The sequence below is a fragment of the Pyrus communis genome, chromosome 6, assembly GCF_963583255.1.
Source record: "Pyrus communis chromosome 6, drPyrComm1.1, whole genome shotgun sequence".
NCBI lineage: Eukaryota > Viridiplantae > Streptophyta > Magnoliopsida > Rosales > Rosaceae > Pyrus > Pyrus communis.
In genome coordinates, this window is record NC_084808.1 from 16,943,084 (window position 1) to 16,966,108 (window position 23,025).

The 23,025-nt window shown below is 36.2% G+C and overlaps 3 protein-coding genes across 4 annotated transcripts; all 3 read right to left on the reverse strand.

The window, feature by feature from the left end:
* Nucleotides 1-1,956: 1,956 nt before the first annotated feature.
* On the reverse strand, nucleotides 1,957-4,279 carry LOC137738410 (heat stress transcription factor A-6b-like). The gene is made up of 2 exons (XM_068478047.1): nucleotides 3,671-4,279; nucleotides 1,957-3,080 (listed from the first exon to the last, which is right to left on the reverse strand). The coding sequence occupies exons 1-2, from the start codon at nucleotides 3,944-3,946 to the stop codon at nucleotides 2,286-2,288; spliced, it is 1,071 nt and encodes a 356-aa protein (XP_068334148.1). The 5' UTR covers nucleotides 3,947-4,279; the 3' UTR covers nucleotides 1,957-2,285.
* A 5,525-nt stretch (nucleotides 4,280-9,804) lies between these two features.
* LOC137736434 (acireductone dioxygenase 2) lies at nucleotides 9,805-13,342 on the reverse strand. Its single transcript, XM_068475700.1, has 7 exons — nucleotides 13,184-13,342; nucleotides 12,010-12,121; nucleotides 11,531-11,625; nucleotides 11,080-11,194; nucleotides 10,872-10,996; nucleotides 10,228-10,298; nucleotides 9,805-10,119 (listed from the first exon to the last, which is right to left on the reverse strand). The coding sequence occupies exons 1-7, from the start codon at nucleotides 13,199-13,201 to the stop codon at nucleotides 10,053-10,055; spliced, it is 603 nt and encodes a 200-aa protein (XP_068331801.1). The 5' UTR covers nucleotides 13,202-13,342; the 3' UTR covers nucleotides 9,805-10,052.
* A 912-nt stretch (nucleotides 13,343-14,254) lies between these two features.
* LOC137737436 (protein TIFY 4B-like) lies at nucleotides 14,255-19,410 on the reverse strand. Of its 2 annotated transcripts, XM_068476901.1 has the most exons (9): nucleotides 19,144-19,410; nucleotides 18,789-18,937; nucleotides 18,517-18,674; nucleotides 17,715-17,805; nucleotides 17,477-17,642; nucleotides 16,937-16,996; nucleotides 15,777-15,840; nucleotides 15,464-15,660; nucleotides 15,209-15,349 (listed from the first exon to the last, which is right to left on the reverse strand). In XM_068476901.1, the coding sequence occupies exons 1-9, from the start codon at nucleotides 19,259-19,261 to the stop codon at nucleotides 15,276-15,278; spliced, it is 1,077 nt and encodes a 358-aa protein (XP_068333002.1). In that variant the 5' UTR covers nucleotides 19,262-19,410; the 3' UTR covers nucleotides 15,209-15,275. The 2 variants fall into 2 exon arrangements, with proteins under 2 accessions (XP_068333001.1, XP_068333002.1); XM_068476900.1 differs by lacking the exon at nucleotides 15,209-15,349 and adding an exon at nucleotides 14,255-15,201 and having other exon boundaries at nucleotides 16,937-17,014; nucleotides 17,477-17,805; nucleotides 18,777-18,937.
* Between the last annotated feature and the right edge of the window lie 3,615 nt (nucleotides 19,411-23,025).

A 23,025-nucleotide genomic window follows, 5' to 3' on the forward strand; every position in this document is an offset into this window, starting at 1 on the left:
AAAGATTTTAATAAACTATCTTAAAATTCTAATTGAATATACCTTGAATTTCAGATAATTACTTAAAATCTTGATTGAATACCCCTAAATTCATTAAAAGAATTAAAATCTCTCAAAATCCCAATTGAATACACCCCTCTCTTAATATTGGAAAGACTAATATCAAGTAATTAGTATAATGTGAAACGTATATTAGGGTTGAAAGCAGATTTTACGTAAAATGCAAGGATCGAAAGCAGACTTTCGTTATAAATGTAGCTCTCGGAAACTCATTTTCAGATCACTAATCAAACCAGCATAGAGTTTTTAGGTAGAGATACGAGTGAGTTTTTTACTTTCCGCCCTATCTATGTTTCCAAACTCTTGTCGTTATGCAGTTACTAGAACACAACCATGTAATGTTACTATCGACGTGACAGTGTTACGAACTCAAGAAAAGTCACTCCTCTTGCGATAATGCCAGCTACACTCCTCATGAACATCACGTGGAGCCTTATCGCTTTCAGCAGACAATTGCAGCATTTCTGTGTCTTCCAACTCAATTGTAGATGTTGCACCACAACATTTTCTGTCACTTAAAGTAAGCTAATATTCTAAAAAAAGAAAATCCCTTTGGCCCGGAAAGAGAAGAGGAGAGATATTGCCAACCCATATCTTTAACAACCGCACATGTATAATAATATGCTTCGTGATGCTAGGCTGTTGGTTCCCCAAGCTCTAAGAAAAGATCGAAACCATAAAACGCAAGCAGTACAAGCGATTAATGGGGTGGGGAGATCGAACATAGAGCCCGTATGCACAAGTAAATACTTTTACCCACTTGAACTACAAGTCCAAAATATTTTGCATCAACCATCATCTAACACCATAAGTAAACTAACATGGTTACTCTTTTATATATATGTCATGTACTCTTGGTTGATTGGTTGTAGACTAACAATATTGTTTCTAAAACCATCAGTAATTGATAAGTCAATATTATATTACATATTCTATCCTAATCTTAGTTTATTTTGGTTATTATTTTGGAAGAATGTTGATACTTTGAATTATTGATCATCGTTTTCAACTATCTAATTATCTTAATGCTCGATCACCATTAGAATCTTTAGAAAAGTAATTTGATGCAATTTTGTCCGGAAGGTTCCCTGAAATTGACGCTGGCTTCTTGTGATTAATAATTATAATTTCACTTAAGATGAACACCACATCTTAAGAGTTGCATGGTTTTACAAAGGATTTTCACAAAACATAATGAGTCTCTCATGTTCATATTTGATCTGAACGTCTAGATGGATTGCATGTTAGATATACGTTCTATGTTGGAGGTTCTAAGTAGAATATATATTTGGAAAACATAACCTTCAAAGTGGCATGTGTAGATCATAAGTAATTGGTAAAAATACATAGGATAGCTAGGTGATGGCGGAACTTTAATGCTTTTATAAATTGGTATTTAAAAATTCTTTTCTTTTATCGTATTAATTTTGAGCGAATTTACTATTTGTTTTTAATTAAAATTCGTTTTTAATATTACCCAAATTCAAAATCTCCTTTCTAAATTTTTAGTTTTAATTTTAAGTAGTTAATTAGGAAGTGCTCTTACGTAAATATTTAACTAGTTCTTATGGAGAACGACATTGCATGAACATCTATACTACAACACCATTGTACTCTTGCAAGTATTTTGTGTAATTTTAACCTTCTTCTCGTAGGTAATAAAAATCCTATCAATAATCTAATAGTTAATTAACACAAAGCAATCATTTTATTATGTGTGTGCCCCCTTCAAGATGCAATTTAGATTTCGAGGTTTTAAACGTTTTCGTGAGACCACCATGTATGATGTTTGAACCCCCTTCATCGAATGATTAATGACAAATTGTACTCTAGGGAAAATAAAACACACATGACATTGTTAAGGATTCCATGAAAAACTGAATTTCTAGGGTCATGAGTGTCAAGATCAATGAGTGATCAGGAGAAATACATACCTTTGGTTTTCAAACACTAGCTGGAATATTTTAATCAGATCGATTGTAGACGAGAAATGAATGGAAAGCAGTGATACAAGACAACCAGGAAATTCAAGAGATCCTAAAAGGAACCTAACCATAGGGAACTGTTTGCAGTTGAACAGTACAGCTTCTCAGTATTCATGTGTTCGCCTTCACTCGGTGCCAACATGGAAACGAGCAAGGAACTTGAAGATTTCTTGAATTATGAGGGTCTCAAACCCAAATTCTTGAAGAAAGTATGTATATATAAGAAGCTCATCGCCTTCTTTACTTGGGACTGGGAGCCAAGAAACCAAGCTCCTCAATTAACACATCGACATCTTCCTCATCTTCTTCTTGAACACCAAGCAAATCAATTTCTTCATCAATACTCTCATTGAACAAGTCTTGCCAAAACCCCTTATCCAGGTCTTTGCCTCTACTCTCATGTTCCTCTTCTTTCTCTGTACATTCTTCCTCACCAAGGACGTTTTGGGTTCCGCTTACACCCGGCATATCCATAGCAAATTGGTCCAACTCCGAAACTTCAAACTGATCAGAAATATTACCATATTCTTGCGGTTCAACTTTAACAAAAGTCTCTCCTCCAACTTGGCCTAATTCATCCACCTTAACATTACTAGGGCCTTGCTCAATAGTCCGCCTTCTCTTCTTGGTAATCGATTCCTCAAGTTCTTTCCTAAAGTCGGTCTGCTGCGACAATTGTTGTACAAAGTTGGGATTCTGCATTGCCTTTGCCAAGAAACTCAACATATGTTGCTGTTTCATTTCTGTCCTTTTCAGTCTGTCTTCCATTCCTTGGATATAAACTCTAGTAGCTTGCTGTTGCTGTCTAAGCTTCACTAGTTCCCCCATTAGTACCTGTTTATCGCGCCTCAACTGATCGATCTCTATGTCCAATCCAAACCTTCCAACTTCAACACAAGAGTCCAAAGTTTTTTGTGAAGACTGAGGAAGATGGGATGCCTTCCTTCTCCTGATATTCTTTAAAAGATGCTTTTTCCCTCTGAGAAACGCTTCATTAGCAAACTCCCATCTATCTGTATCAACCTTCCTAAATCCCTACATTAAGTAATCAAAAAATTTCTTCATGACCACAACATCCGTGTGAAGCTTTAGATCCGACACATCCAACGGAAAAGAAAGCAATAGCAAAAATAAAGCAAAAATAAAAAATCAAACAAACAAAACTGATCTATCAGATTATGATATAAAATTTAATATACATCATAAGCAATAGCAGCTCCCTTTGTATTAGTATCATTCATATTTTATACATTGGTTTCTGCACTTTCTCTTTTGAAGCCATTTAAGAAACAATATGTCCACATTAAGTAATAACCCCATTAAACAAACACACAACAAGGACCCAATTAAACAAATAAAAATGACATGTTCTAGCTGTTTCAAGAGCATGAATGCATAAAGTAGTCAGATCTAGAGAACCCCACAAATATGTATAGAATATAAAAATAAAAATAAATTTATCTAAGCAATACTTTAATCTAATCTAAACTACGAGAAGAAAAATTCGAGTTTGAGTGTAAAAGAAGAGCACAGTGCTCTAATCAACATGGCTACACTCGGGCTCAGGTTTGCAAGCCTTGCAATATTCAAATAAAAAGGGATGCTAGAGAGTGATATATACTTACATAGGTGTTGAGCTGCCTGACAAAGCTGGAGAAGTTGTTATGCTTGAAGTATCTGGGGAGAAGACTCATGGCAAAGCTATTGGGATCCAAAACAACAAAGCTGTTGTTGTCTCTACTCCATGAAACTATGTGATTGGTTGATGGGTCGTCGACGATGTCATAAGTTTTGGTGAGAAATGGAGGAGGGCCTTGGTCATAGAGCTTCTCCAGTGGTAGAGGATGATCAGCGACCGCACTTGAAGAAGAAAAGCTTACTGGGTCTTGATCAAGATTCATTTTTTTGTCTATGTATAGTAAACTTTAGTCACTAATTACTGATCTGGGTTGCTGTCTTTTGTTCTTTTTTTTTTTTTTTTTTTATGAACAAAAAAAGTGAACTTTCTGGTGGCAATGGAGACTGGAGTGTTTGTTCAAATGGGTTTTGGGAATGCAGGTAGAAATATTATTATAACAAAGAAATATTAGTATAGGTAAACTTTGAAAAAAAAATACAGAGAAATGGTTGAGAGAGAGAGAGAGAGAGAGAGAAAGCTATCTGGTTGCTATGGAGACGAAGAAGCCCAGAGACCGGGAGCTTAAGAAACAAGAAGGCAGCTGGGTTTTTGTGGTTTTAAGACAACAGGCAACTTGGAGAGTTGGAGATGGGGGTACCCAACGATTTCTAAACGGGGGTAGTAGTGCCTTTTTGCTTTTTTCCCATTTCTTCCCTTTCTCTTTTTTCTTTTTGGCCAGACAAAGATTTGTTGGATTGGATGAAGAACAATGATAGTCGATAGATGTCATACATGACCTCTTTTGAAATTTTTTTTTTTTTTTTTTTTTGCCAAATTTCTTCCTCACTCATGAAATGACCATTAATGTTATACAGTGAGTAGGGATGAAAGTAAAGGAGGGTTTAACCGGCAAAGATTCGGATCCAAAAAGAAGCGATATCAAGGACTTAGTTAAGTTCGATTTTCCTTTTCCTTGCTAATAAAAGATTTGAATCGAATTGATTTGATTTGAGCTCAAACGAATTGGAGTTTGAATACACTCAAACTCAATGCTTGAAATTTTTTTTACCTTTGTTGTTTGAATAATCACATACCGCTCTACTCAAAAGTCAAAATTTAAACTTTGACAAATATTTATTCTTGTCTAATATTTATTATACTATGGTCGAAAATCTTTTTTCATCAAATAATCTAATAACATAAAGTTATAGATGACGTTTGTTTTCATATGAATGTATGATTTAGATTCAACGTACTCTACAGTTACTTTAATCACTCTAGTTACTTTCAACCGTCCTCTCTTTAAGCCATTGTAGGGGATCAAATTTCAAGTTGAATCCGCTCAAGTTGGATTACTATTTGTGAACTTCACTTTATAAAGAATACATTATATATCTAGAGCATTTTTTTTCAATGAAAAATGGCAGTCATAATTTAAGATATTTTAATCCGTCCCAAGTGCTAATGTTCTTTTCCCTTTGGGGAAAGTCATTTGGCACGTCAGATTTTATCATAGCCAATGATAAAGAGAGTGGTATGGAGTAAGCATTTAAATAAGGTTTATCAATGAGTTTGCCTCATGAAACTAGTTTTGTCTTACTTTTTCATTTGCAATTGTTATTTTCGTCTCATTTAGTTTTAATTTACCATATTGTTATCTATTATGTCAAATAGACGTTAATATAAAAGTTAGTAAAATGGTGATATAATTTTTTTGGACTATGTGAGTTATGGGTTAGGAGAGAAGCAAATAATGGATTGTGTTTCAAAATTTAATTTAAGCTACTCATTGAATTCAACGACTATAGCTACAGCTCGAACCAATCGGCAAAAAAAAATCATCTACAACAGAGATATACGGTGGTTTAAATTAGAGTTGTCAAAATTGAATTGAGATTGTTTTAGTATCAGGAGGATCCTGAGGATTTTCCAATCACATTCGTTCATTGTACATCGTGCGGTCATAAATCATTGTAAATTTTTTTATTTAAAATTGAATATAAGCAGTACCTGATAAAAACTGGCCACATGATATACGATGAACGGATATGATTGGATGATCTCTAGAATCCTCACAAAGAGGATCCAGCGAGGATTCTCTCTCGTTTTAGTAGGCATGTTAGCAAAAAATTGTGTCAAAATTGAAATGTTTGTACTATCCTTTAATTTAATTCTATTTAACGAAATGGATTACAATTGAGTAAATTAAGACTAAGTAGTCAAAAATAACAATTTAAAAAAAAAATGAGACAAATATTAGTTTTAAGGGACAAATTAATTAATAAACCTTTAAATAACAGAAATGTTTTCAAACAATAGTATGATTGTACTTTATGAATTTAAAATTAGAAGGTTGGAGAACAAGCTGTGGGATTTATCTTGATAAAAAATATATTTGTGGATTTGATTTCGTTGGTCCTCCTATTTAACCAATAAAAAATGGGAGTTTGGAAGGTTCTTCATATGGGTGTTTTGGTATAACCCTATAACTGGAACCCATTATACATGTATACATGAACACTTAATATTAAAGGCCGACTTTTTTCCATAAAGCATATTACAAACAAGCAAGATCACAACAAAACTTTCATTAACAATCGAGACCACGTCAAAGTCACCGCTAACAAATGAACCATTTAGTTACGTTTTGATGAGTGAACTTAAACATAAACATAGGGTAAACTTTACAGTGTACAAAAACAGCCGACGTGTAAATTGTAATTGGGTTGAAAGAGATGGTGAAGATTTCATTGCAACTTGGAATTTCTGCTGCTCCGAGTTGAAAATGATTCACGTAAAAGTTAAACCACAAAAAAATAAACAGTTTAGGAGACCAATTGTGATTAAACAAGTGCTTAAAATAAGTAATATTTTAAGGGGCTATAAGATGAGTGTAGAACTGCATGGAATATAGACGACAGAAATATAATTTCAAAAAGCAGATTAGGACAGAAAAGTGCGATCAGGGGGTCCATTATCTAACTTTAATAAGAATCAAATTTGGTGTTGAATTATTGCACCAGGATCCGGTAACCATAATGTGATATCCGGTTCTTTGTCATCACGTAATCTCACTCAAGAAATACGAACACTCGGGAAATTGCTAGACAGAAACCAAAAAACAAAAAAAGTCATAATTGACAACTAGGAATAGTAGGATCGATTCTAAAGTCAAGCACAATTCAAATCCAAATTTTCTTTACAAGTGCAACACTGGAGAGAAAGTGACATCACGTGCACCAGAAAATAATCGTAATTACTTAAGTTACAAGCTCATTAATCGTAGGTCCGGCAGTTTCTGACACGACATGAAAACGATACGAAAATAATGAGTTTCGGGTCAACAGCATAACTAATCAGGTCATTATTAGGTGACCCATTAATAACCCGTGGGTAACCCGTTTCGACCTGTTAAAAAAAAATATTTTGATAATTTTAAAGTTTAATTACTAAAAGATTTATTATAAAATGCAATTGTGACATCCCACATCGTCCAGGAGAGTGATCCTTATGTATATATTCTCATCCCCACCTAGCACGAGACCTTTTGGGAGCTCACTGGCTTCGAGTTCTGTAGGAACTCCGAAGTTAAGCGAGAAGGGGGCTAGAGCAAATCCCATGATGGGTGACACTGAGAAGTTGCTCGTGAGTTCCCAAAAACAAAACCATGAGGGAATGGTAAGCCCAAAGCGGACAATATCGTGCTACGGTGGTGGAGTCGGGCCCGGGAAGTGGTCCCGCCCGGGCCGGAATGTGACAATTTGGTATCAGAGCTTAACCCTGGCCGTGGTGTGCCGACGAGGACGTCGGGCCCCTAAGGGGGGGGTGGATTGTGACATCCCACATCGCCCAGGAGAGTGATCCTTAAATGTATATTCTCATCCCTACCTAGCACAACGCCTTTTAGGAGCTCACTGGCTTCGGGTTCCGTAGGAACTCCGAAGTTAAGCGAGAAGGGGGCTTGAGCAATCCCATGATGGGTGACCCACTGGGAAGTTGCTCGTGAGTTCCCAAAAACAAAACCGTGAGGGCGTGGTCGGGGCCCAAAGCGGACAATATCGTGCTATGGTGGTGGAGCGGGTCCGGGAAGTGATCCGTCCCATGCTGGGATGTGACAGCAATAGCCATATTAATATATACAATATATTCTATATTATATATATATAGTTTTGTCTTATTATTCTATATAAGTTTTTAAAAAAAAGTTTTAGTCATTATTTATTTTTATTTTTATTATGAGAGTTCCTTATTATCATTACTAGGATAAATTTTACTTAACATGTTGTTGTCCAAAATTAAAATAAACTGTTATAGTATTTGTATAGCCAAGAACTAAGAAGACATACATACAAGTATAAAAAATGTGAAAGAATATATAAACATTCGTGATTCATCATTATTCATGCACGAGTAGATAATGGTTATACTTACATTATCGTTTAGATTTTTAAAATCCTCCGAACCCTCATGAATAATGTTTTTTATTTGAGGGCAAAATTAATAATAATTATTTTAGAAGTGTAAAAAATGTAAAAAAAAAATATACAATCACTCATAGTGACAAACTTTACAACTTTCATGAAGGGGTTAGCTTCGAATTCCAACAATATAATCCATAAATCTTAAATTTATATTTAACCATCGATTGTCATTTACGCTTTATTCTTCTTATTGAATTTCATTTTTTTAATTTTCTTGTTTGAAAACATGATCATCTAGCGGATGTAAGAAGATGAACAGTTTAGATCTTTGATATCACATTTCGATATTTACAGTTAACTTAAATATGAGTCGATGTCATATAGTTTGTAAAAACTTTATAAACATCAAGTAATATTTTCACTAACCGTAAAACTCTGAATATAATATCAACGATCCAAATCGTTCATCTTCTTGCATCCTCTAATAGATGATGTTTTCAAAAAAGAAAATATGAAAAAACAAAATTTGATGAGAACAATGAAGCGTAAATGTAAACAACAATCAACGGTTAAATTTTGATCTATGATTTATATGATTATAGTGGCGAATTTCAAAGTTAAATTCTTAATGAAAGTTGTAAGGCTTGTCATTATGAGCGTTTATATATTTTTTCTATATTTTTTACACTTCTATATTAATTAAAAAACTATTAAAGACTTTACTTAAATAATAGCTGTAAGATAAATGAAAGTAAATTTGTACCGTTGGATTCTATTTCACTTATATTATTAGAACTTTTTTGGACGAAAAAACCCCTTCTCTATTCCAATATTTTCCAATTTTACCATTTGATCAATTTAGGTAAGTGAAAATATACTTAAAAGAAAAATGCGTTTTTATGTTTTGGATGTGACAATATGATATGTATATACTTATTTAGTATTATGTTTTTCGTTTGATTATTTATTGGTTTAAAATATATTTTCCTTAACGGGTAACGGGTCGGGTCACATTACCTGTTAATATTATCGGGTCGATTTCGGGTCGGGTCATTTTACCCGTTTATTTTAACGGGTATTGCACGACACAACCCGTCAAAATATCGAATATGACACGAAAACGACATGAATGCCAGGTCTAAAATTTAATCGTACATTCCTCTAGTTTCCAACTCTGCATTATCGAAACCAAGTGAAAGCCTCCTCAACTTCTATAAGCATTTGGAAGAAGCTAAATCAAAAGGATAGTATTCAACCCATGTTTTGGATCATTTCAATTTGCATGTCAAGTATTAACCAGTTCTAATCCATCCTATTTCAACTCAGTAGAAAGCCCCAAAAGAAAGCTTTTGTTGTTTTGGGCTTCCGCTAGGCAGCCAAGAACCACTCAAAGTGACGATAAGTTTTTCTGCGCAACCATCACACAATCACGTAATACTATCAATCTATTATATTGTGTCTATAACGTATTAATCTGCCATCCACCTTTATAGTATGTGAACTAATGTCGCAACAATTTAACCATCACACGAAAAAGTTTCTCCAATGTCGCGAGTTTGGCCACATCATCGAAACCATTGAAACCCACAACGCAAGTACATGTCATAGCTTCCAAATCTGAATGAGGTGTTTGGCTGAATCAGAAACAAAAAGGAGCCAACACCTACCTCTAGCATGCCAGGGATGAAAGGTTGGGCTGGAACCATAAACACACACAATATAACACAATAGAACTATATAATTATTAAATGTTTAGAGAGTTATGTACCATACATAAAGAACATCTCGTAAGATACTCGGAATTTATTCGAGTTTATGGAAAGGCCAGCACTACTACAACACAACTTAACAAGCATCACAAAGCCACAAGTTATACATCCCAGACAATACAATCATACGTATCTTTTTCATAGCCAATACCGTATTTCGTTATTTGTAAACCCCACATTTAGAAACAAACGCCATATTCTATGCCGCAGCGTTAACTGCATGGTCACCAGTTTCCTTATGCACAAAAGCTTTAAGATACTCCTCCCTGCAAGGAAGGTCCCTTTGTGAGAAGACTCAACGCCTATCGGGCATTCTATCGCATGCATGAATGGAAGTAGGTAAGTCCAAAATGTAGAGAAAGACAGAACCATACCTTGCAGGAAGATGATCATGAGGACGGTTAAAGGGGGTCCAAACTGGATCGCCAATAAATAGACGCATTGCCTACATCAAACATATGTTTTTTAGAACATCCTTTAATTTCATAGATTAAACACTATAAGGTAAATTGTGACTTCTTAATTGACACTACACCACAGACACAGACGTAAAAACAGTAATGCCTGGCATCTCGAAGGCACATGAAATCATTATTGTCGTCTACATTACAATTAATGCACTTTGGTGAACTAGTCCATCAAATGCCATATCAAGTGCTGATGTCTACCTTAGTGTTATGTGACAGTGCTTCAACTACTTAGGTATCCTTTGTCACAAGTTCACTGGGAAATCACGATGACAAAGTACACACCAATGAATGATAGGGAGGCATAAGATGAGACAAGATTTTGTTTTCTTACAAAAGAAAAAAAAAATTGAAGCAAATAATGGAAGATCACATCCTGAACCCTCATCATCGTCCCATAAATAATATGCTTTTAAAAATAGTCGGTGCCACAAAATGTAGAAGTGTGTCTTCATACAAGCGTAATGAGACTCCACTTAACTGGAGAAAAGAGAGAAGGGGAAAAAAACAAAAAGTGGTCGTTAGAACATTTTGGCGCTATGAACTAATACCTTTATGTAGTTGTTTGTGTCCAAAGTGAATCGGTGATAAATTCCAGCAGGCAAAATAATCATTCCCCCCTTTTTCAGCCATACGCGAATCCAACGTTCATCGCGGTCCCTAACATCAAAATAACCTTCACAAAAAAGTACACAATCATTAATCAAAAGAGGTGAGTAAAGAAGGGATAACATACTGCGATAAAGTAACTAATCCTACCACTTCCATCCACAGCATATCGAATTTCCTCATCAGTGTGAAGATGTTCCTCAAAGAAATTTTTTATCTTCTCCTCATAATTAGGAAGCTTTTCAGGGCAAACCTCACAGAAGTCCTACAAGAGGAAAACATTATCCGGTTAAATATACCGTAAAACCATGCAGAAAGAGTTATTGTGACTTTCCATATTCACAGTTCCCATAATCTGGACTATAAACGGGAAGGGGAAAATGGCTGAAAACATTCCAAAGTGTGCATTCAAAAAGGGTCAACATTTCTAATAGTCGAAAGAAACAATCATTTTCACAAGATACCGGTGAATTGTGATCAATGGACAAAACTTGACATTGTTGTGAATCAGTGCCTTGACATAATGAACTAAAGAGTTTAGGTACATGACAAAATGAAATTAAAAATATAGAAAAGAAAAACGTAAGTTAGTGTGACAAACCATGTAGGAGTAACCACGTTCTTCACGAATCTTCTTCAACTCCTCATCTGTTTCATAGTTATCAGCATCTAGACGCCAGCTGAGCACTCCAAGCTCTGCAAGATAAACATAATTGCTCGCAGGAAGTTAAATACTGGACCAATTATCATCATCCTTATTGTCCCAACCAACTGGAATCAAACTACATTTTACATTATAAACAGTATCCCCTGCTAAACCTAAGTTTTATAAATCTTTTCGCACTCTTTCCAGATTAGTCTCCGCATGCTTGGTATTTTACCTTTTACATTAACTAGCATCATTTGGTTAAAAATGCATCTACTGGTCTGCTTCGTATAAATTAATACCACCTAAGCCTAGTTCATCTTATTTCATCAATTACAGATGTCGCTCTCAAGGTTTCTATAATACATTGATTTTTAAAATCTAAAACAAGCATTATCTGTTAAACAAATATTTGTTTCCCAAAAAATGCTTACCAGCAAGTTGGTCCAGGGATACAAATTCCTTGGGCTCCTTGTGATGGGGGAGCCTCTGGTCTTCATCACTATCATCCATGTACCATGCTTGGATGACTTCTTCTCTAGGATCCTGCATATGACAACATTATGAGAATGATATCCTGATCACAAAAATGCATGTTTTTTCTTTTCCCTCTTTATTCCTACAAACAGAATAACATTGAATGTAGCATAGAAAACCCCAAGATTCAGTACCATTGAACCGAAAACGTGTCTAACTCCCAAAAACATCTGAACCTAATGTGTATCCTCTCTGTTTAATTCTTTGACAATCACATTTCCAACCCTTTTAATCACAATTTTAACAATCAAAACATACCCATTGGCGGGGTTGCCGCCATAGCCAAAAAAAATTGTACCTAGCTGCCTTTCTATTACTACTTCAATTCAACAAAATTACTTTCAAGCAATATCTTAATTCCCACAACTTATCACACAAAGATAAACAGGTAATAACTCAAAATTCAATATAATCTACTACTGGAATCACCTTAATCACCCATTAATCCAATCCAAACACATAAACAACAGAAAATAATCAACAAATGATGCATTAAGCTTGAATCTTTGACCAAGAAAATATAATTAAACCAAAATCAACAAACACAACAGAAAATTATTCAGAAAATCTCACTTAGGAGGGTGCATTCAATTGAGAATTTGAGAGACTTTAATGGATTTATAAATCCATGGATTTTTATAGAGTAATTAATTTGTAGAGATTCCATATAAAATTTTGATTCAATTCGCTCGAAATCTCTCAACGAATTCTCATGAGGAGAGGTGAGATTTGTGGATGCTTAAAATACACTACGAAATCTCTCCAATTCCATCTAATTCCTCAACTTTCTCAAATCATTTAAAATCCATTTCTAATTGAATACACTGAAATTTATAAACTTCTTCAAAATCTTAATCGAATACAACCGGATTAATAATAGGTAATAACTCCCAAGAAAATATAATTAAACCAAAATCCACAAAGACAGAAAATTATTCAGAAAATCTGACTTAAACAATTAATCATCGGTTCAGTTTGCAATAAGAAAATTATCCGGGAAAAAGATAGCTCTTTTTTTTCCCGGGAAACAAGACAGCTCGAGGAGAGAGATAATTGGGATTTGGAGCGTACGCTTTGGGAGCCAACCATGGCTGCTGCTGATGTTGCTCTGCGTTTTGGCTGTCGATACGATTCCGGAACAATCTGGAGTGGCCTTACGCGTGGTCTTTAAACGAAGCTCGGAGGATGAGATGAAATGACGAAGATACCCATCCGATGTTTACGCATACAGAAATTATGTGCCTTGTCCAGGTTAATTGAATTTGACAATTTGTTGGGCCGCGTCGCCGTTTTGACGTTTCAAAGCTTCGACATCTACCGGTGGAGGCGCATAAGGGCTAGAGTCGTCTCAGGACTATCCCGACTTGAGAAAATAAGATTAGTATTACACTTATTTTTATTGCTTTGCGTCCCTTCTCAACACTTTAAACAAATTTAATCATTATCTTTTTTTTTCATCCAACAGATCTCATCCCAAATTAAATATAATATTTCTAATACTCATCATTCACTTTTAAATTTTAATTCAAAAAATCGTCTAAATTTTAAATGAAATAACAACACCGAATGACAGTTTTTTGGATGTCAAAATTTTACTCATCTCTCATTGAAAAATCGAATTGGCACAAGTCCAAGGCTTGTTTTCAGCCATGACAGATGAACTCTTAGCAAAATCTCACTTTATCCCTTATACTTTGTTTTGTTGCATCTTATTTAGCACTTTTCATTAACTCCGTTGCATAAACCATTAATTTGCTAATGTGGCATGTACATTCTAATAATTTTACTCATTACAATAAATAAAATAAAATACAATAATATAAAGAATAAAATGTAAAACTAAAACAAAATTTCAACCACATGTAACAGATTATGTGACAGAGTTAACAGAAGATGATAAAACGAGACAAAATAAAGTGCCGAGAGTAAAATGAGATCGAAAAAAAAAAAAGAAAAAAAAAGTGTGATTGTAAGCTTAACGAGAAACACTTTAATAATTAAATGAAAGGAAAATCCCCTCCCCCAATCAACTGTTAATGTCGGGTTGAATAATAATTGGGTGCAATAGCAATTGAGTTAAGAGTTCAATAGCAGTTTAAGTGTTTTCTACTATGAAATGAAGTTGTACAGCACAAAATTTTTATGCACTTTAAGTTGTTCGAGTATCATTTTCAAATCACCAACACAAGGTAAAGAACTTGTAGGGGAATTCGATATTTTGTGAATTTCATGTGTTAGTAAATCAAAATAACACCAATAACCAAACGTTAGTGCACATAAAAGAGGCTAGGAATCAAAATAATTCCAATTCGCATTTCATGTAAGTGCCCGTGTCAACGGAGCTTAGTATCCTAAAAATAGTTAATTAGAAACTCATGTTACAGGTACCAGATACATGCACCGTTCGAGAAATAAGCAAAGTGGTCAAATGACATTACATAAGCTATAGGAAACTAGATTGAAGCTCTGCCCAAAGAGGCTCTTTAAAGTGGAAACCTAAAAACTGCAGGGTAAGCCGGAAAATAATACATTTTTCCGATGCACCAACTGAGCCGCGATTTTTCTGCAAATTGCGACACATTTTTGCCAACTTTAGTTGGCTAGCTTATAAACAAAGTGATGGTAAATTACATAGAACTCTTCTTCATGGCAACAAAACGTTGAAGGAGTCTCCTTCAACTTGTGCAATAAGCTCTCAGCACGGAGAATGGTACCGCATACACTAATTACATACATAGGGAGTTAAAAAGGATATTGCTGCTTGCAGCTCTACATCTCGACCCTAATAACATGGACAAAGAAGAAAAATCCCGATGATGAAAATATGATCCTACAAATTACAAAACTGATCAAAGTCATACCAGTCCAAACTGAGAATCCTCCTCCTGATAGGCTAAAGTCTGGAAAAACTTCATGGTCGCAGAGCAGCCCAATCATACAAAAACGCAGGTCGCTAGAAGCCAGTTAAATTAGTTTCTTCTTACCCATCCTGTGAGGTATGTCACGGCGCTAACTTAGGGTAAGGGGTCCTCAACCATATCCCAACTCTTTATGACCTGGAAATTGTCAAGTCTGGTGTTCCAGGATATCTGCATAACAGCCAGCCCGGGAAAAACAAAACAAAACCAAACAACCTGTAAATATTTTATAATCCAAAATATTGTCACATAAGATCATCTGTTTCTGACTTCAATCCTTCAAATACCATCACATAACAGAATTCGGCATCCAATCTACCTGATAAGTCAATTTATGTTTGGTCGCAAAACTATAAAGGTTAAATTTGCAAAGAATTATGAATATGAATATCAAATGTCATAGAATATACAAAGGAGGAACTTTATGGCTCACCCTTCTCGTTTAGGTCAACAGGAAGACAGCGGAACTTTGGCTGATTTTCAGCTGTCTGTAGCAGCCCAGGTTGGGGTGGAGAGCTTGTGCCATACTGACTTGAATTACCATTTGAGGTATGCGTCCTGAGTTGACGATTCAAGTAAACCTCCAAGCTAGTATTCGATCCAATATTTTTCTTAATCTTTAATTTTTCCCTAGTAGAAACATGAGCAAAAAAAAAAAAAATGGAGGAAATGAATAGGACTTAGGAGTTTTAATATGCAACAGATGATTTTAGTAGTAGCAAAGAATAGTTTCTACCCGTACGTACCTGTCTTTTCGCTTTTCACGGTATCTCTGCAACGAGACTTTTCTGTTCGCCTGACCCTCTGCATCTTAAGAATTACCACCGAATGTTTCAAGGAAAAGAAACTAGTAAATTTAATACAGCAAACAGTGAAGCTTCTTTAACCAGTTAAGCCTCTAAGACCTTTTCATCAGAATCCAACAGCAAACAAAGGAGTCATGTTAAGGTAGTGACTGCAGCATAAGCAATGGGAAAGGAAAGTGACAGACTGACAGGGAGCAGTATCAGTAGTGAACGTACATTTATGGTGTGTATGGATGACGAACTGTAAGAATTCATGGAACTTGGGCTAAATTTGTTAGGACAGCACTATAAAAATCAGATAGACGGAGTTGAAAATGACTAGACGCAATACATTTGGGTACTTTCAGGTGTCATTGAAAGTCCTTTTTTTAGCATCTTTGTAATGTTTTAGTAGTAGCTTTGTGTGATTGAGTAGTTCATTGGTAGTGAGTACATTTTTTTAGTCTAAATTTCCTTCGTAAATTAAAGTTCCTCATTCGGACTTAGCATGAGAGATGAGTCTTTCAAAGGAGCAAGTGACAGATGGAGTTAGAGATGTTACAACAAACAGTTAACAGTGGCAGTTTCTTTTCGTTGGCCTGAGGTGACAGCAAAATTGGTTGTTATTTGAATCTTGTGATAGTAGTGTAAATGCATTAACCCTCCACTAAAATACTTCTGTGAAAATAATACATCTTAAAGTTACCCCACTTCTGCAAATTAGCATCACTAACTATGATTTCAGTGTTATATTTTGCTTTACAGCTTTATGAAATAATTAAATTTCCCCCCAAATACTCCTAAGGGAAACATACACAGCGAGGAGAGGGGAAAAAAGGAAAAGAAAATCTAATTAACAGTTTTACATATAAGAAAATATGACCTTCCACATACTCAGTGAAACTAATGTATGGTTAGCATCTATAAAGATTTATATCTTGTTTTTTTTTCTTTTTAATCTAGGATATTGAAATGCGTAGCCTTGGAAACCATATGACTTGCACCAATAAGCATATTTCTGTTTAAGAACTGCATACTTTTCACCCAAATAAGTGAGAGGAGATAAAATTTTGCAAATCACACAAGCAACTTCTGTAGTGGTACACAAATACTGAACTTACCAGGATCACGAGTGTTGTTCCCTTTCTCCCAGTACTGCTGTGTATATTCACTGATCTTCTCTGTAAAGTTACCTGAAACTATCAATTATAGCCATTGATCCATTGAAATCAATTAAATAACCACCAGAAACTCAAAAGCTATAACCCTCTACCACAGGTTTTTCGACATTGTTGACTGTCAAGGTCTCTATCTATCAGTAACTACAACAGCAAAAACCCTTTCTCTGTGACTCCTAATTAATCGAGACCCAAAACTGAACAAAGATCTAAGCTATGTTTAGTGCGGCACCCATAGGAAGATTAAGGAAGTTGAATAGAAAATTCTTGTTTCAGCAAGCTCAATTTTGGAGGAATTTAAAAAAATTAAATTTAGTGAAATCACATTGTTCCATGAATGAAAGAAGACGATGCTTAGAACCATACCTTGGATCTCATTTCCATTCACTATGTGCAGTTTTAACTAAATGTCAATTACATGGCTAACTACATTCCAACTAATGTAGTAAGAATGTAAGCTAAGAATTCCTTCTGCGGAAATACCTGTTTGCATTGCCTGAGAAATTGTTGCACTAGGAAGGGAAAGGACATCTTTATCGCCTGCAGTCTGAAATTGGCAATGTAAGGATCTTGCTGCTGCAGCACCACCAAATTGATTGTCCAAAAGCAAATGGTTGGGCCCTGCTGCAAGGTGCAGGATTGCCCGTGCCTGCAAATCCATATATCCCTGCATTGGAAGGCTTATCTCAAGGTCTCCATTCAAAGAGAAAGCTTCATTTACCTTATCAGGTGGCACTCCATCATATACATTCACCTTGCCGCTGTAGAAAATTGTCATTTTCCTAACTGATGCATCAGTTGTACAATGATTTCTGCGACCACAATTTCAAATGCTTTCCTTTAGAACAGTAGTATAAATATATCACATGATTGATTGCATACAATGTTCTCACCACCCCCTACACATTCATTTTAATTATAAACATACTTTCCAATCTTTCAGCACAAACAGCAAATTATTTGCATCATTTGAAATAGTTATAATCAAGAAATTGCAGTATAATGTTCCACAAAACAAAGTAATCTACTTTGGCTCCATACCCATCTTAAGGAACACAGAGAATATGCACCCTAACCGCAAAGTCACTTGAGTTAAACCTTTAATACGTATGTAATCAACTGAAGCATAAGCCGTGATCCATGGAGAAAAGATAAGCCTGCCACAAATTGGTAAACACAGTGCCACCTTTATCGTGTGGGGCTTCTTTAACACCTATTCGGGCAACGCATGAAAACAAGAATCCACTTCAAAATCTCTTCCACAAACCCATTTCCCCTTCAATCTACTAAGCTCAAATGACCATACTAGACTCGATATGGATTCCCGAAGGACAAAGCCTACATTATGAAGCCGGAGTCTACTAATTTGAGGAATTTTTATCCTGAAAATTGCTTCAATTAGCTAAATTAGCACACTTCACTACCACATTGTGCTTAACATACTCAAACTACACCAATCAGTAAAATTCAGCTAATGTCCGTGTATTATAGCAAGTCAATAGAGAGTTTTGAAGAAGATCAACCTGGGACTGATGGCCGCGGTATCCGCATAGACCCGCGGGTCCTCGGGAGCTGGTTTGGACGGTTCATTTCTCGGATGCGGCGCCAATTCGTCAGCGGACACCGAAGCCTGGACATCAGGGCTCGCTTCCTTAGCTGAATCAGCGGAACTCGAAGCCGCCTGTACACAGAAAACTTGCAATCAAACAAGTGGTAAACATAAGGGAAAAGATTACTGTAATTTTCTCTCCCGTTTTTAATTTCTCGGGAAACAAACACATACGAAAGTACTGACGCGCTGGGTGGTGGCGGTGGTCGTCTGAGGCAAAACGACAATCTTTCTGAGAGCTCCGGCGCCGGAATCGTCGTTGGGCTCCAGCAGCGCCTTGAGCGAAATAACCTGCTGGATCGCCTGCGATTTGTTCCAGGAGGGCCGCCGCATTCCTGTACGGACACGTGGTCACCACATTTTTTAAAAATTGCCGGAAAAAAAGGCGAATTCCTCGTCGTTTAATTAATTAATTTCGACAATTAAATATAGTGTGAGGAGTGCGCTGTCCCGTGATTTTAGGCGAACCGGAAAACATGGCGATGGGGGGTGGAGGGGCAAAAGTGGAAATTAGCGAAAAAAGAGAAGAGAAAGGGAGGACCTTTTTCTTTGAGGTATTTGCGGCAGTCTTCGCGGGTGAGCTGGGAAATGTCATCCTCGGTGAGCTGATTGAGGGGCTTCTCGAGAATGGAGCGAAACGTCGTCGTGGGGGCGTTCATGGCGGGAATTTCTCCGCCGGAGGAGGCGGAGGAGGTCTAGGACTAGGAGCGTGATCTGGGCGGGTGGGTAATTTCGCGGGAGTTGGGAGGGCGAATTAGGGGGCAAAAGGGCAAAGGGCAAAGTGTGAGAGTGGGGAGTGAGCAGTAGGCGCGGCGTCTCATACAAGTCATAAGTCGTGTGGTGACGAGTTAAGTGCTTTTGTGGGGGAAGGGGATTTTCGGAAGCTGCGTTTCACCCTAGACTGCCACGTAATTCTTTGTCCGAATGATTCTTGACCAAACCCTTTGATTTTTATTTAATTATTATTAAATATTTAAGGATTTTTTTATCACAAAATCATTTTTCATTATGTTATTTAGTATTACGGTCTAGTGATATTTCTCTTTACTAATAAGTAAGAGGTTTTTTATTCTTGCCAAAGGCAAATTTGAACCACATTATTGCTAGCTCATTGTGAGGCTTAGCTCACTCTCCCACCCCCTTACGGTAGATAATATCGTTTGTTCAAAAAGTAATAATCAACTTTCATTATGATAAAAACTAGTAAACAAGTGTAACGAGATTTTACTATTGTAAACTACGTATTTGTATTAACGAGATTTTATATTATTTTCAGGAATTTATATTAAATTTAGATTTTAATTAAACTAATTACAAAGTTTAAATTTTGGTTAATAATTATTAAAAATTTGTGGACTTTACAGGGCCACACTAAGTATAATTGGATAGAGCTCGATCCTACAAGCATGTAGGCGAAAACCGTTCGTGAAATGGTATTGAAACGAAGAAATTAGAGACGTTTTAGTTGTCAAAATAAAAAATAATAAATAAATAATAGAAGTTGCCAGATGGCAGCAGGAGACAGGGGAAAAGAGAGAGATGAGAGAGAGAAAATGAGGGAGGGTGACCAATCAGGAGGGAGGAAAGAAGGGAAATGAGGGAATCAAACCCTTTCTTCGACCCGCCGACCCAACCCAACCATATCTCCCTATTTCAGCCACCGTCGATGACGGGACCGATGTCATGTCAATCCTCACTTCGAACCCAGTCGATCACTTCTTCCTTCAATTTCACCCAAAAACTAACATGATTTAGCCGTATTTCACTATGAACAATGTCGGTGCAGCTGAGGTTCCTTGGCGGCGATCTGCTATTTCTGAAACCAACTTTGTCGACCACCACCCCTAATATACTCTTCTCAATCTCAGGAAAAAAACCCATGCTTTGTTGAGGTGTCGAAGTATGTTTTGAGGTCGAATCGAGAACACCCAATTATAGGGATTTTCAAGGATAGAGGCCAATTTCAGGTGTTTTCTGGGCGAATTGAATTGCGAGCCAGGTATGAAAGTTATTCCCCTTGATGAGCTCTACATTTCTTTAAAATTTGGTAATTTTTGGAGTTAGTCGAAAAATTGGGTTTCCGTTTGTCGAAAATTTCCACATACAGTGACACGTGGGCTGTGGGCCAACTCTGTCTTTCTAGGCTAAATTCGATACCCCGAATCTATATGTGACATTCGATTGATGAAATCCCGTTGTTTGAACATATTTTCGTTAGAAGCTGCCACTTGATCATTATAACAATAGACGATCCAACCGTTAGATATTTACCAAACTTTAATATGTTATTATACGTAATATTTGATGACCTTAGGACCTTATGGATTGGAAATCCGGTGGGTGGATCTTCATGATTGATCTACTAGGGTTGATTTTGATCAAAATGTTCTTGATCGTTCTTGAATACTAAAATTAATATTACCAGAGACTAAATAGGGCTTAGTGAGCCTATAACGGTTAGTGAGCTATCTCAAGTAATAAATACCTCAGTTTACATGTATAGGACGCCTTATTGTGATATAGATGTGTATTTATCTTTTTGATAATATGAATGACATCTAAAGTAACTATTATGAAAATGTGAGACTAGAATCTTATTAGAAGTATTCCAAAGAACTTGTATGCTTGTGTGGCATGTTAGTTAGTGGTCATGAGAAATTGATAGTGCAGGCGATTATGTTGTAAATCATAGGGTTGAGATAAGGCTAAGGAGGTTGTGTGTTGGTCTAACTGCACCATGTAGCAATGGTACATGGATGGTCCTGCTTGGTATATCCGCAATAAGGGACCATATGTATTTCATGGGTGATCATGCTTGGTATATCCGTGATAGATGATCACCGTCTGCACGATTAGACTATGTTTATGGTTCTGGTTGGTTTATTCGCAATGAGGGACCATACGCATTTTGTGATCATGCTTGGTATATCCGTGATGGGTGATCACTACCTACACGATTAAATTATGCCTATGGTTCTGTTTGGTATATCCGCAATAGGGTACCATACGCATTCTAGGGGTGATAAGGATTAGTTGGATTCTGTTGAGTGGTCCAGAATCCCTACTCTTGCTCATTTCCATAAGGTTAGTCTGACTCTAGATTCGAGTGAATAAGAATTGCTCATAATAGACATTGTGTTTATAAATTAGATTTATCATGTTATTACTTGAAATCCATATAGGGAATTATGTAGAATTCCTTTATTAAATTTCGTGAATTGATATGTGATCTTATTGATTTATTAACGTAGTTAAATGTTAATATCGTGCATCTTTGATTCTTGGGATTGATTCGTTTGAGTGATTGTGGAATGATGTTGGATATGATTGTTATTACTATGATCAGATTCGTTGACCAATGTGGCTAGAGAATAATATTGTGCTAAGTTGGTTGTTCTTTAAGATGTTGCATGCTATAAATTGCGGTATTATTTTGAAACATAGTGATTTATAAGATAGATGAAATGGAAATCTTGATTGTCATATGGGTTTGTTATGTATCTCTGAATCTAGTAATTCATACTTATCAAGTCCTAATAATTGATTGAGGAATGCTATGTCTTCATGTTAAAACGCATTGGGATAAATGTCTGAGTTTAGTGAATGGTGAACTGCGAATGGCTTGATCCCTTCTTAGGGTACGTAAACAGTCTAATGTTAAGGTTAGATGTAGCCATGCAATAAAAGAAAATCAATGCGTGGTTAAATCATAGATTGTGTTTTGGATTTATCTTGGAAGTGAGACATGATAGATAAACAAGAATGTGGTGACGTCACATGTCAATCTTAGTCGTATGTTGGGATCGGGGCATGACAACAAGGCCCAAAAATGACCAGATAAACAAAGGCCCAAACAAAATAAGAGCAACAATCCAAAATACAACGGGAGACCTACACAAGCTTAGACCCAAAGGCAGCAGAAAACAGACAATAAAAAACCTTAATCTCTAACAGTAAAGACCACATTGATGCCACTGACACATCCTCGGAGGAAGCCAAACTTCAAACCGAGAAAGTAGACACCAGATCCAAGTCATCTTCATGAACCCCTGCAAATATATACAAACAAAGTATCATAGGGGTAGAGAATGAGGCTAATGGGTATGTAAAATACCCAACACTTGACCTCGATGGGGATTCGGCATAGGCATGCCTGTTGGGGGAAGGGAAGTGAAAGAGGGAAGTAGATTTCGTATCCTATTCCTGTTCGGAGCTTGCCTATCCAAGTACATGATGGGATGGGGATGGAGTATCATAACTAAAAAGGATGGAGAACAAAAACTTAAAAGACAAAAAGCAGAAAAAGTAGGCAAAAGATGTCGGATAAGGGGCATGAAGCCCAGATCTGAGACAAGCTCATGGGATATTTGAGACCCAACTCAGCGAAAATTAAGATAAACTAAAAAAGGACCAGGAATAAAAC

What these genes read in the sequence shown, in the direction of transcription:
- LOC137737436 (XM_068476900.1), bottom strand. Translation starts at nt 19,261, where the DNA reads ATGAACGCCCCCACGACGACGTTTCGCTCCATTCTCGAGAAGCCCCTC. An exon ending in GAACAACACTCGTGATCCTG is followed by an intron (nt 15,841 to 16,936) that starts GTAAGTTCAGTA and finishes GTAATTCTTAAG; the next exon opens with ATGCAGAGGGTCAGGCGAAC. An exon ending in TGTTGACCTAAACGAGAAGG is followed by an intron (nt 15,202 to 15,463) that starts GTGAGCCATAAA and finishes GCTGTTATGCAG; the next exon opens with ATATCCTGGAACACCAGACT.
- LOC137736434 (XM_068475700.1), bottom strand. An exon ending in AACGTGGTTACTCCTACATG is followed by an intron (nt 11,195 to 11,530) that starts GTTTGTCACACT and finishes TTCCTCTTGTAG; the next exon opens with GACTTCTGTGAGGTTTGCCC. An exon ending in ATATGCTGTGGATGGAAGTG is followed by an intron (nt 10,997 to 11,079) that starts GTAGGATTAGTT and finishes TTTTTTGTGAAG; the next exon opens with GTTATTTTGATGTTAGGGAC.
- LOC137738410 (XM_068478047.1), bottom strand. Translation starts at nt 3,946, where the DNA reads ATGAATCTTGATCAAGACCCAGTAAGCTTTTCTTCTTCAAGTGCGGTC. An exon ending in TCAGGCAGCTCAACACCTAT is followed by an intron (nt 3,081 to 3,670) that starts GTAAGTATATAT and finishes TACTTAATGTAG; the next exon opens with GGATTTAGGAAGGTTGATAC.